Source organism: Oncorhynchus mykiss, chromosome 1 (genome assembly GCF_013265735.2).
Source record: "Oncorhynchus mykiss isolate Arlee chromosome 1, USDA_OmykA_1.1, whole genome shotgun sequence".
NCBI classification, from domain to species: Eukaryota; Metazoa; Chordata; class Actinopteri; order Salmoniformes; family Salmonidae; genus Oncorhynchus; species Oncorhynchus mykiss.
The window spans coordinates 6,605,220-6,619,391 of record NC_048565.1 but is presented as its reverse complement, the minus strand read 5'-3'; the positions used below and the strand labels follow the sequence as shown (position 1 = coordinate 6,619,391).

The 14,172-nt window shown below is 40.3% G+C and overlaps 1 protein-coding gene across 4 annotated transcripts in view; it reads right to left on the bottom strand.

Moving 5' to 3' along the window:
* Positions 1-14,172, bottom strand: part of LOC110527749 (lisH domain-containing protein ARMC9) — a 92,729-nt gene that overhangs the window by 32,404 nt on the left and 46,153 nt on the right. For all 4 annotated transcript variants that reach the window (XR_005052837.1, XR_005052830.1, XR_005052839.1 and 1 more), the window contains one exon: positions 13,286-13,446. Coding sequence is in view for 1 of the 4 variants with exons in the window: in XM_036985001.1 (XP_036840896.1) it covers positions 13,286-13,446 (161 nt within the window). In the remaining 3 variants the exon portion in view is untranslated. The remainder of the gene's footprint in view (positions 1-13,285; positions 13,447-14,172) is intronic.

The following is a 14,172-nucleotide window of genomic DNA, read 5'->3' as shown; positions in this document are numbered from 1 at the left end:
ATGATTGTGTCCCACTTGTTGTTGATTCTTCACAAAAAAATACAGTTTTATATCTTTATGTTTGAAGCCTGAAATGTGGCAAAAGGTCGCAAAGTTCAAGGGGGCCGAATACTTTCGCAAGGCACTGTATGCCCCCCTTGGCACAAGTATGACAACATAACCAACAAAAACAGCTCACAACTCCTGCAGCTCTGTCGCACGCTGGGTATGTACATAGTTCATGGTAGGCTTCGAGGGGACTCTATGGTAGGTACACCTATTGCTCATCTCTTAGCAGTACTGTAGACTACTTTATCACTGACCTCAACCAAGAGTCTAGCAGAGCATTCAAAGTCAGACCACTGACGCCTATATCAGATCACAGCAAAATTACAGTCTACTTGAACAAAGCAATGCTCAATCATGAGGCATCACAGCCAAAGGAACTGAGTAATATTAAGAAATGCTACAGGTGGAAGGAATGTCGTGTGGAAACCTACCAAAAAACATTTAGGCAACAACAAATTCAATCCCCTTTGGACAACTTCCTGGACAAAACGTTCCACTGTAATAGTGAAGGTGTAAACTTGGCAGTAGAAAACATTAACAGTATAGTTGACCTCTCAGGTTCCCTATATAAATCAAAAAATGCCAAACAGAAAACTGAAGAAAATGAACAACAATGACAAATGGTTTGATGAAAAATGCAAAAAAACTAAGAATGAAATTGAGAAGTCTATGCCTTCACTAAAATAATACAGAAATACACTACGAAAAAAGAAAGAACAGCACGTCAGAAATCAGCTTAAGAATCCATAGACTAACCCACTTCTGGGAAAATTGGAAAACACTTAAAACAACAACACAAAGAATTATGTATCCAAAATGGAGAATTATGGGTAAACCCCTTCTCCAATCTTTTTGGCTCTATAACAAAGACCAAACAGCAAAAACATATGCATGATCAAATAGAAATCTTAGAATAAACTATTAAAGACCACCAGAACCAACTGGATTCTCCAATTACCTTGAATGAACTACAGGACAAAATAAAAACCCTCCAACCCAAAAAAGCATGTGGTGTTGATGGTATCCTCAATGAAACTGGGAAAATCCTCTGCATTATCATTAACAGCAGACTCTTACATTTCCTCAGTGAAAGCAATGTACTGAGCAAATGTCAAATTGTCTTTTTACCAAATTATCATATGACAGACCACGTATTCACCCTGCAAACCCTAACTGACAAACAAACAAACCAAATCAAAGGCAAAGTCTTCTCACACATTGCTGATTTCAAAAAAGCCTTTGACTCAATTTGGCATGAGGGTCTGCTATACCAATGGATGGAAAGTGGTGTTAGGGGAAAAACATACGACATTATAAAATCCATGAACAGAAACAACAAGTGTGCGGTTAAAATTGGCAAAAAAACACACATATTTCTTCCCACAGGGCTGTGGGGTGAGACAGGGATGCAGTTTAAGCCCCACCCACTTCAAAATATATATCAACGAATTGGCGAGGGCACTAGAACAGTCTGCAGCACCCGGCCTCACCTTACTAGAATCTGAAGTCAAATGTCTACTGTTTGCTGATGAACTGGTGCTTCTGTCACCAACTAAGGAGGGCCTACAGCAGCACCTAGATCTTCTGCACAGATTCTGACAGAACTGGGCCTTGACAGTAAATCTCAGTAAGACCAAAATAATGGTGTTCCAAAAAAGGTCCAGTCGCCAGGACCACAAATACAAATTCCATCTAGGCACTGTTGCCCTAGAGCACACAAAAAATGATACATACCTTGGCCTAAACATCAGCACCACAGGTAACTTCCACAAAGCTATGAATGATCTGAGAGACAAGGCAAGAAGGGCATTCTATGCCATCAAAAAGGAACATAAAATTCGACATACCAATTAGGATCTGGCTAAAAATACTTGAATCGGTTATAGAAGCCATCGCCCTTTATGGTTGTGAGGTCTGGGGTCCGCTCACCAACCAAGAATTCACAAAACGGGACAAACACCAAATTGAGACGCTGCATGCAGAATTAGGATGATAGACGTGGCCCTATCTGGGTATAGAGCGTGGCATCCCTCTCTCTCCCTCTTACACCCAAGTTCTGTTATCTCAGGTCGTAAATTCCTGGAGGAGACTCTCTCCTCCTCCTGGCCATGCAGTATATATATATATATATAGAGAGTTTCACAGTAGAACAAAGGAACTTCTTCTACATCACAGAACTTGAGAACTGAACAATATCCATGTTTTGGAGAATGTGTAAACAGTCGGTGGAGAAGCCAGCTACGACCCGGTCCGTTTTGTTTCATGTTTATGACCTCATGAAAGACAATATGGCCACATTACCATAACTCTGTTTTTACAGGTGCCTCCATTATGAGGTTTGCGTCTAATTATTGTATAAAATGAATGAGTAAAGATGAAACTATTTGTGAAATGATGTAATAATGTTAATGTGAGAGAATTGTATTCCTTTTCAAGTTTAACTAAGTCATTGGCCTGCCTCCACGAGCACAGACATGATCTGGCTCATGGGACAGCCCTTTTCTACTGTTACGAATAAAAACCCCACCTGAAGAAATCCTCTTCAGACCATGCTGACCTCAGACAGCTGACGGGGCAAAGGTTTGAGTAGAGACCACAAAAACATCAGTCTAAGTTAAGGTTGTAATGGTTGTTGAATTCCTAACCATACCACGTGGAGCATTGGATAAATGATGGGAAATGGTTCAACTCTGAGACTATCGATCCCGACAGAATAAGAGCAAATCTTAGATACTAATTACTAGTCTGCAGCTAGAAATTATGTCAACCTGAGATGCGAGGAACGACAACCGCCGAAACATCTATCCTATGAGAACATTTCTGAATGGTACTCTGAAGTATCCATTCTAACCACAAAATACTTCAGGGAAGCAGAGAGAGAGACGCGCGGATGAACTTTCGAACAGAAAGACGGACGATTCAGACAGACGAACAGAGATCACGACGACAAACTGAGCGTAAATATGTATGGATTGCAATTATTCCGGAATGAGTGAGCGTACGTGTGCAAAGGATTAGCTTTTCAATTAATATAATTATCAACTGTGTAGTGACTCTTTTGTCATTCCTGCCCTTCTCAGACCACACTAATTTCCCTTTGTCCACCAAGCCGTCATATCGGCTAAGCCCACTAGGGAACCTCCCCTATCATTTCCTTGTAACCATATCTACTGTGTTGTTTGTTTATGCATTTCTGTGATTATTTAGTTAGTTAGTAAATTAATGATTAAGACAATTGGTGTATGGATGATTCATGGTAAAGGCTGGGTTAGTGCAGATAACCAACAATTTACGACGTTTGGAATGAGACTAACGTGAGGTAAAGAATAATTCATTAATTAGAAGACCAATTGATCAGATATTAAAATATCTGTAGAGTTATATTAGGAAAAGTATAACTTTGTAATCTGAAGAAGTTCCTTGGTGCCCCGACTTCCTAGTTAATTACATTTACATGATTAGTTTAATCACGTAATAATAATTACAGAGAATTGATTTGATAAAATAACAGTCTTCACTTTAATGATGCCAACGAAACGACATGCTAATTGATCAAAATCCAGAAAAAGAGTAATCCACAACAAAGCCTACAATCACCTACAGAGAGATGAACCTGGAGACATGGCTCTCAAGAGAACACAGGCTATGTGCACAATGCCCACACAATGAGGTGGAAACTGAGCTGCACTTCCTAACCTCCTGCCAAATGTATGACCATATCAGAGACATATATTTACCTCAGATTACACAGATCCACAAAGAATTTGAAAACAAAAACCCGATTTTGATAAACCCCCATATCTACTAGGTGAAATACCACAGTGTGCCATCACAGCAGCAAGATTTGTGACCTGTTGCCACAAGAAAAGGGAAACCAGTGAATGACAATCACCATTGTAAATACAACCCATATTTATGTTTATTTATTTTCCCTTTTGTACTTTAACCATTTGCACATCGTTACAACACTGTATATATACATAATATGACATTTGGAACTTCTGTGACCCTAACACCCTAGCACCTAACATTTTTTTTTTCCATTAAAAAAATGAGCTGTAGGTAGAGGCGGTTAGTGGGAGGAGCTATAGGATGACGGGGTCAAGGTAACGGCTGGAATAGAATCGATGGAACCAAGCACGTCAGACACATGGAAACAAAGTGTCTGACTCCATTCCACCGATTCCATTCCAGCCATTACAATGATCCCATCCTCCTATAGCTCCTCTGTCCGAAGGCTGAATGATTGTTTTGTCTTTTGCCTGATTTTGATATGTTTCTGCTTGTAATTTCCGACATTTTGGTAGGACATACGGTTAGTCACCTTGTCTATAATTAGATACGTGCAGCTTCTCTGATGTTACTCCAGAACAAGGGTTTCCTAAAGTCGGTCCTGGGCCCCCCCCCCCCTTGCACCAACAGTGCATTCGGAAAGTATTCAGACCCCTCGACTTTTTCCACATTTTGTTACGTTACAGCCTTATTATGAAATTGATTTAATAGTTTTTCCCCTCATCAACCTACACACAATACCCAATAATGACAAAATTAAAAAAAAACTGGATTGTAGAATATGTATTTATTGATTTTTTAATAAGGAAATATCTTATTTACATAAGTATTAAGACACTTTCCTATGAGACTTGAAATTGAGCTCAGCTGCATCCTGTTTCCATTGATCATCCTTGAGATGTTTCTACAACTTAATTGGAGTCCACCTGAGGTAATTTCAATTAATTAGACATGATTTGGAAAGGCACACACCTGTCCATATAAGGTCCCACAGTTGACAGTGCATGTCCGAGCAAAAACCAAGCCATGAGGTCAAAGGAATTGTCCGTAGAGCTCCGAGACAGGATTGTGTTCAGGCACAGATCTGGGGAAGGGAATCAAAACATTTTTGCAGCATTGAAGATCCCCAAGAATACAGTAGCCTCCATCAATCTTAAATGGAAGAAGTTTGGAAACACCAAGACTCTTCCTAGATTTGGCCACCCAGCCAAACTGAGCAATCGGGGGAAACAGGACTTGGTCAGGGAGGTGACTGAGAACTCGGTGGTCACTGACAGAGCTCCAGAGTTCCTCTGAGGAGATGAGAGAACCTTCCAGAATGACAACCATCTCTGCAGCACTCCACCAATCAGGCCTTTATGGTAGAGTGGTCAGACAGAAGCCACTCCTCAGTAAAAGGCACATAACAGCCCGCTTGGAGTTTACCAAAGGTACCTAAAGGATTCTCAGACCATGAAAAACAAGATTCTCTGGTCTGATGAAACCAAGAACTCTTTGGCCTGAATGCCAATTGTCACGTCCGGAGGAAACTTGGCACCATCCCTACGGTGAAGCATGGTGGTGGTAGCATGATGCTGTGAGGATGTTTTTCAGCGGCAGGGACTGGGAGACCAGTCAGGAACGAGGGAAAAATGAACGGAGCAAAGTACAGAAAGATCCTTGATGAAAACCTGCTCCAGAGCACTCAGGACATCAGACTAGGGCGAAGGTTCACCTTTCAACAGAACAACAACCCTAAGCACACAGTCAAAACAACGCAGGAGTGGCTTCGGGACAAGTCTCTGAATGTCCTTGAGTGACCCAGCCAGAGCCCGAACTTGAACCCGATCGAACATCTCTGGAGAGACCTGAAAATAACTGTGCAGCGACGCTCCCCATCCAACCTGACAGAGCTTTAGAGGATCTGCAGAAAGGAATGGGAGAAACTCCCTAAATACAGGTGTGCCAAGCTCGTAGCGTCATACCCAAGAAGACTCGAGGCCCTAATCGCTACAAGGAAATGTACTTCCTAAATATGATTAGGCTATAGTAGACTATATTATCTATAAATAAATATTGATCACCCATATTTGTCTCGGTCTGAAAATCGCCCCAGTCCTAAAATGTAGGCTTTAAAACGTTCAGCAAGAATAATTTCAAGTCTCACCAACATTGCTCTATTTCAAACTAGGTCTGTAATACCGCACAGCAACACTGACAGCTTAATGGGCCGTGTGAAAAACTCTGGTAATTTAACCTACAGTATTTCTTAGTTTTAAAAAAATATGCGTTTTGATATTGCCTATAGGGTGGAAAATTACTGGGACCATGGCTAGCAAGTGAGTTGCGTCACATACGCCTAAAACCAGTACGTGCAGACAGTGGGTGTGGGCCGGACAGAAAGCCAAGGGGTGGGGGCTAGATAGAAAGTCAACATTATTTTCCAGCACTGAACCCTGATTGGTCCTGTAAGTCGCTCTGGATAAGCTCTGGTAAATGTGTCTGTGGGTGGCACTAACTCTGACTGGCGGCCTGTAGACATCACATCAAAATAAATTAAAAACAAAAACATGAGATGGTGAAGTAGCAGCAGCAGGAAATGAAATCCCCCTACAACGACAAGGAACGATTCTTGCAAATATACACTCTTAGAAAAAAGGGTTCCAAAAGGGGTTCTTCCCATAGCAGACCCCTTTTTGGTTCCATGTAGAACCCACTGTGGAAAGGGTTCTACATGGAACTAAAAAGGGGTTTTCAAAAGGTTCTCCTATAGGGACTGCCAAAGAACCCCTTTAAGGTACTAGAAAGCACCTTTTTTTTCTAAGAGTGTACTGCAAGGTACGAGGTCATCTTTTTATAGCAAGGTGCAAAGACTGTAAAGCGAATGTAGCCCATTGGTAATCTAGGCTACTGCAATGAAACATTTAAATTAAAGAGAAGCATCTTGTTATTTATAGAATATCCTTTATCAGTAAAGTCGATGGCTAACTCTCACTCGCTTCAAAACAAAGTCTGTTTCATTTATCAGTTATGTCAATGACGAACTCTCACTCGCTTAAAAACGAAGCCTGTTTCATTTATCAGTTATGTGAATGACGAACTCTCACTCGCTTCAAAACGAAGCCTGTTTCATTTATCAGTTATGTGAATGACGAACTCTCACTCGCTTAAAAACGAAGCCTGTTTCATTCATCTCTGATCAAAAGAACACATCTGTTCTGAAGTTCAATAGGAAACTTTTGTTGACCGAGGTGATTTCTAATACACATTGAAAAGGGAAAAACACATTGAAGGTGTTTCACAATTGCTTAAATGTAAACAAAACTGTAGACACCTTGTCATTCTTGGACAAAAGAGTGTAGGAGCGATTGCTAAATAAAGTCAACAACTTTACCTGGCTATCTAGCCACCATTCATCTCTTTGCTAACAAATGTAATGCTGTAACAAAAACTGTCTACATGAATGTTTGCTTTATAATGTTTGTGAAGTCTACTACTTTCCAAAGTCGTCTGCTGTGACTATGGACAATAAAGCTATTGTAAAGTTATATCCTCTGTAGATGGATGATTTTTTTATATTTTATTGGACCATTAACAGATTTGGCTCATTAACCTTTACGGACCAAATAATGACGATCCACGTTTGAAAATATATATAATAAATGATTAAACCTACAAGCAATAGACTACTATTATTATGGTGGGAGATTATAATACTGTTTTAAATACATCAATGAACCATAAAGAAAATCACACTGCAAACTATCACCCTCATGCTCTAAAGGAAATCACACTGCAAACTATCACCCTCATGCTCTAAAGGAAATCACACTGCAAACTATCACCCTCATGCTCTAAAGGAAATCACACTGCAAACTATCACCCTCATGCTCTAAAGGAAATCACACTGCAAACTATCACCCTCATGCTCTAAAGGAAATCACACTGCAAACTATCACCCTCATGCTCTAAAGGAAATCACACTGCAAACTATCACCCTCATGCTCTAAAGGAAATCACACTGCAAACTATCACCCTCATGCTCTAAAGGAAATCACACTGCAAACTATCACCCTCATGCTCTAAAGGAAATCACACTGCAAACTATCACCCTCATGCTCTAAAGGAAATCACACTGCAAACTATCACCCTCATGCTCTAAAGGAAATCACACTGCAAACTATCACCCTCATGCTCTAAAGGAAATCACACTGCAAACTATCACCCTCATGCTCTAAAGGAAATCACACTGCAAACTATCACCCTCATGCTCTAAAGGAAATCACACTGCAAACTATCACCCTCATGCTCTAAAGGAAATCACACTGCAAACTATCACCCTCATGCTCTAAAGGAAATCACACTGCAAACTATCACCCTCATGCTCTAAAGGAAATCACACTGCAAACTATCACCCTCATGCTCTAAAGGAAATCACACTGCAAACTATCACCCTCATGCTCTAAAGGAAATCACACTGCAAACTATCACCCTCATGCTCTAAAGGAAATCACACTGCAAACTATCACCCTCATGCTCTAAAGGAAATCACACTGCAAACTATCACCCTCATGCTCTAAAGGAAATCACACTGCAAACTATCACCCTCATGCTCTAAAGGAAATCACACTGCAAACTATCACCCTCATGCTCTAAAGGAAATCACACTGCAAACTATCACCCTCATGCTCTAAAGGAAATCACACTGCAAACTATCACCCTCATGCTCTAAAGGAAATCACACTGCAAACTATCACCCTCATGCTCTAAAGGAAATCACACTGCAAACTATCACTCTCATGCTCTAAAGGAAATCACACTGCAAACTATCACCCTCATGCTCTAAAGGAAATCACACTGCAAAGTATCACCCTCATGCTCTAAAGGAAATCACACTGCAAACTATCACCCTCATGCTCTAAAGGAAATCACACTGCAAACTATCACCCTCATGCTCTAAAGGAAATCACACTGCAAACTATCACCCTCATGCTCTAAAGGAAATCACACTGCAAACTATCACCCTCATGCTCTAAAGGAAATCACACTGCAAACTATCACCCTCATGCTCTAAAGGAAATCACACTGCAAACTATCACCCTCATGCTCTAAAGGAAATCACACTGCAAACTATCACCCTCATGCTCTAAAGGAAATCACACTGCAAACTATCACCCTCATGCTCTAAAGGAAATCACACTGCAAACTATCACCCTCATGCTCTAAAGGAAATCACAAATATCATGGATATATTAGAATTAGTGGATATATGGAGGCTTAAATATCCCGACCTAGTGAGATATACATTGGGGAGGCTCAATCAAACTAGTCGTCTTGACAACTTTCTTATGTCATTCTTGTTGGCACTAAAAGTTTAAAAAACAAAGTGTTGATAGGGGACAGAATGCGGTCAGACCATCAGTTAATTGGCATATACATTACAGTTACTGAATTTCCACATGGGCGAGGATATTGGAAATTTCATCAAAGCCTATTGGATGACAGCTTGTTTTTAACCAGGACAGAATAATTTATAACTGACTTTAACATAGGTATAGCAGATCCCCTTATTGTTGGACTTCGCTGTCCGTGAGACGAGAACAACGTGCTCTCGTGTTTGTCTATAAAGCACTTCTGAATAAACTACCTTCTTATTTATCATCACTCATCAATATTAGAATTATAATTCCTAAAACCAGTTCTCAAGCATGGATTACACTTGAGGCCCATGTGATTTCCACAGAGTTGGGTATGGCTTACACTTGAGGCCCATGCGATTTCCACAGAGTTGGGTATGGATTACACTTGAGGCCCATGCGATTTCCACAGAGTTGGGTATGGCTTACACTTGAGGCCCATGCGATTTCCACAGAGTTGGGTATGGATTACACTTGAGGCCCATGCGATTTCCACAGAGTTGGGTATGGATTCCACTTGAGGCCCATGTGATCTCCCCAGAGTTGGGTATGGATTCCACTTGAGGCCCATGTGATCTCCCCAGAGTTGGGTATGGATTCCACTTGAGGCCCATGTGATCTCCCCAGAGTTGGGTATGGATTCCACTTGAGGCCCATGTGATCTCCCCAGAGTTGGGTATGGATTACACTTGAGGCCCATGTGATTTCCACAGAGTTGGGTATGACTGCCTTTTCCTGTTACACTCCTCGCCTATGGAATAAGCCTGCAGACTAAACTTAAACCTGAGACTCTTGTCCCCTTGTCGCTCATTTTAAACATTTATTGGAGGATTTTTATTTTTGTATTGCTTGTAACTGTTTTGGGTAATGCAAGTTATTGTGCTGTTAGGGGAATAACCTGTTAGGGGAATAACCTGTTAGTGGGAATAACCTGTTAGGGGAATAACCTGTTAGTAGAATAACCTGTGTAAATGTAATCTGTTGCTGTATTTTTTTTGTGTAATCCGTTTTGTTTGCCTTGTGTAGTTTCTTAATCATTGTACCTAAACTGTATGTGTAAACATGTGTACGCAGGGCCCAGCTGTAAAAGAGACCATGGTCTCAGGCTGTGTTCCTTGTTGAAATAAAGGTATAATAATAATAATAATTGTATGGACACTTTTAAACATGCCTTTAGGGGCCATGCTATTCAGTACTCATCTATATATATAAAAAAAGCAATTTAGGTCAAGAGTCCACATTAACAAAGGAAATAGAAGGTCTAACAGAACAGATAGATAGCAATAAAAACTGTACTACAGAAGCTCAGAATAAGTTAGAGGAAAAACAAAAAGAAATGGAGGAACTTATTCAAGAAAGATCAAGTGTAACACATTATAAAAATAAAGCGAACTGGAATATGGGGAAAAATGCACCAAATTATTTTTCATCTTCAACATAGAAATGCTACCAAAAATGATTTACTAAATTTGTTACAAATGACAGAGTCACTCATGATTCATCAAATTATATTTTGAAAGAGGAAGCAAAGAGCTTTAAGAATATGTTTTCGTTTCAGTCTCCTCCATCTCCACTAACCGAAGCTGCGATGCCATTTTTTTTTAGCAAAATGTATAGCACATAGAATTAAAAAGATATTGTTCAATGTTATTCATTCTAAATCAGACAGTTTTTTTTACATGGACAATACATTGGAGATAATATAAGGCAAGTACTTGAAACAGTAGAACACTATGAAACATTTGGGAATCCAGGCATGCTATTCATAGCTGACTTTAAAAAGGCTTTTGATAAAGTACGACTGGAGTTTATATTTAAATTCCTGGTACATTTCAATTTTGGAGAATCTCTTATAATATGGGTTAAAGTCAGGTATAGTAACCCTAGCTGTAATATTGTAAACAATGGCTACTTCTCAGAAAGTTTGAAACTGTCACGAGGAGTAAAACAAGGTTGTCCACTATCAGCATATCTATTTATTATGGCGATCGAAATGTTAGCTGTTAAAATCAGATCCAACAATAATATCAAGGGGTTAGAGATCCAGGGCATAAAAACAAAGGTGTCATTGTACGCTGATGATTCATGTTTTCTTTTAGATCCACAATTTGGATCCCTCCGCAGCCTCAGAGGATCTAGAAACGTTTCCGTAACTCTCTGGATTACAACCAAATTGTGATAAATGCACAATATTATGTACTGGATCACAACAAAATACATGATTCCATATGTTTTATTTAATAGTTTTGATCTCTTCACTATTATTCTACAATGTAGAAAATAGTAAAAATAAAGAAAAACCCTTGAATGAGTAGGTGTTCTAAAACTACCAGTCAAAAGTTTAGACACAAACTCATTCAAGGTTTTTCTATTTTTAAAATATATTTTCTACATTGTAGAATAATATTGAAGACACCAAAACAATGAAATCATGTAGTTACCAAAAAAGTGTTAAACAAATATATTTTAGATTCTTCAAAGTAGGCACCCTTTGCCTTGATGACAGCTTTGCACACTCTGGCTTTGTGATGGCCATTCCAATACCTTGACTTTGTTGTCCTTAAGCCATTTTGCCACAACTTTGGAAGTATGCTTGGGGTCATTGTCCATTTGGAAGACCCATTTGCGACCAAGCTTTAACTTCCTGACTGATGTCTTGAGATGTTGCTTCAATAAATCCACATAATTTTTCTTCCTCATGATGCCATCTAATTTGTGAAGTGCACCAGCCCCTCTTGCAGCAAAGCACCCGCACAACACGATGCTGCCACCCCCGTGCTTCATGGTTGGGATGGTGTTCTTCGGCTTGCAAGCCTCCCCCTTTTTCCTCCAAACATAACGATGGTCGTTATGGCCAAACAGTTTCATCAGACCAGAGGACATTTCTCCAAAAAAGTATGATCTTCATCCCCATGTGCAGTTGCAAACCGTAGTCTGGCTTTTTTATGGCAGTTTTGGAGCATTGGCTTCTTCCTTGCTGAGCGGCCTTTCAGGTTAGGTCGATATAGGACTCGTTTTACTGTGGATATAGATACTTTTGTATCTGTTTCCTCCAGCACCTTCACAAGGTCCTTTGCTGTTGTTCTGGGATTGATTTGCACTTTTCGCACCAAGGCACGTTCATCTCTAGGAGACAGAACACGTCTCCTTCCTGAGCGGTATGACGGCTGCGTGGTCCAATGGTGTTTATAGTTGCGTACTATTGTTTGTACAGATGAACGTGGTACCTTCAGGCATTTGGAAATTGCTCCGAAGGATGAACCAGACTTGTGGAAGTCTACATTTTTTTCCTGAGGTCTTTGCTTGACACCATGGGAAAATCAGCCAAGAGGCACTGAGTTTGAAGGTAGGCCTTGAAATACCTCCACAGGTGCACCTCCAATTGACTCAAATTATGTCAATTAGCCTATCAGAAGCTTCTAAAGCGATGACATCATTTTCTGTAATTTTTCAAGCACAATCAACTTAGTGTATGTAAATATGTGTATATTTTTAAAGGCAGAGTCAACTTAGTGTGTGTAAACTTCTGACCCACTGGAATTGTGATTCAGTGAATTATAAGTGAAATAATCTGTCTGTAAACAATTGTTGGAAAAATTGCTTGTGTCATACACAAAGTAGATGTCCTAATCAACTTGCCAAAACTATAGTTTCTTAACAAGACATTTGTGGAGTGGTTGAAAAACGAGTTTTAATGACTCCAGCCTAAGTGTATGTAAACTTCCGACTTCAACTGTACATAATTCCATATGTGTTATTTCATAGTTTTGATTTCTTCACTATTATTCTACATGTATGTAGAAAATAGTACAAATAAAGAAAAACCCTAGAACAAGTAGGTGTTTCCAAACTTTTGACTTGTACTGTATATTTGCAAAAAAATATAAGGGGGATTGGAAGTGATGCAGACAATTACATTGATGGAAGCAACAATCTATCTGCAATATTAAAGCTTATCTACCCTTGAAATAAATAAAAATATGTTATATCCTCTGTCTGCACGCACACACACGCACGTCCATGCTGACACAAAAGATAATTTCACCTACCCATGGAGTGGTGCAGGGATTCGCTGGTGCTGGGTCGGCTGCCGGAGCGGGTGGGGGGGCGGGAGCTGTAGCGGGACGGGGGCAGGCTGTCCTCGCTCCTCTGTCTGCTCAAGGGGTACCCTACCTCACCCCTGTCGCCCTCGCTGCCTCCTCGGAAGTCCCTACAAACCACACACAATCAATAACAACATCGGGGTAAGGACACTGGACTCAACTGATTGTCTTAGTATTAGACCATTTCACACAGAACAGGATACTGTCTTAGTCACACTTCGACCTCTTCATTGGTTGAAATACCTCGTGTTGTTATTATCTGCAGATCTTTTAGACAGAATATGTTGCAGCTGGTTTAACACCATTCTTATCCCCAGGTCTCTGTCCCTCCAGACCGCAGGTGTCATTCATTATAATAGCCTGATCCCAGATCCGCTGGTGCCGTCTTGCCTACTAGGAGTTGGATAACACAAACAGTTCTGGGACCAGGCTATTGTTACAACATTAAATTTAGAGAACACCACTCTGACGTTCTTAGGGACACCAAAACATTAGTTATCCACTATGGTATTGTCTGACACCACTCTGACGTTCTGAGGGACACCAAAACATTAGTTATCCACTATGGTATTGTCTGACACCACTCTGACGTTCTGAGGGACACCAAAACATTAGTTATCCACTATGGTATTGTCTGACACCACTCTCACGTTCTGAGGGACACCAAAACAGTTATCCACTGTGGTATTGTCTGACACCACTCTGACGTTCTGAGGGACACCAAAACAGTTATCCACTTTGGTATTGTCTGACACCACTCTGATGTTCTGAGGGACACCAAAACAGTTATCCACTGTGGTATTGTCTGACACCACTCTGACGTTCTTAGGGAC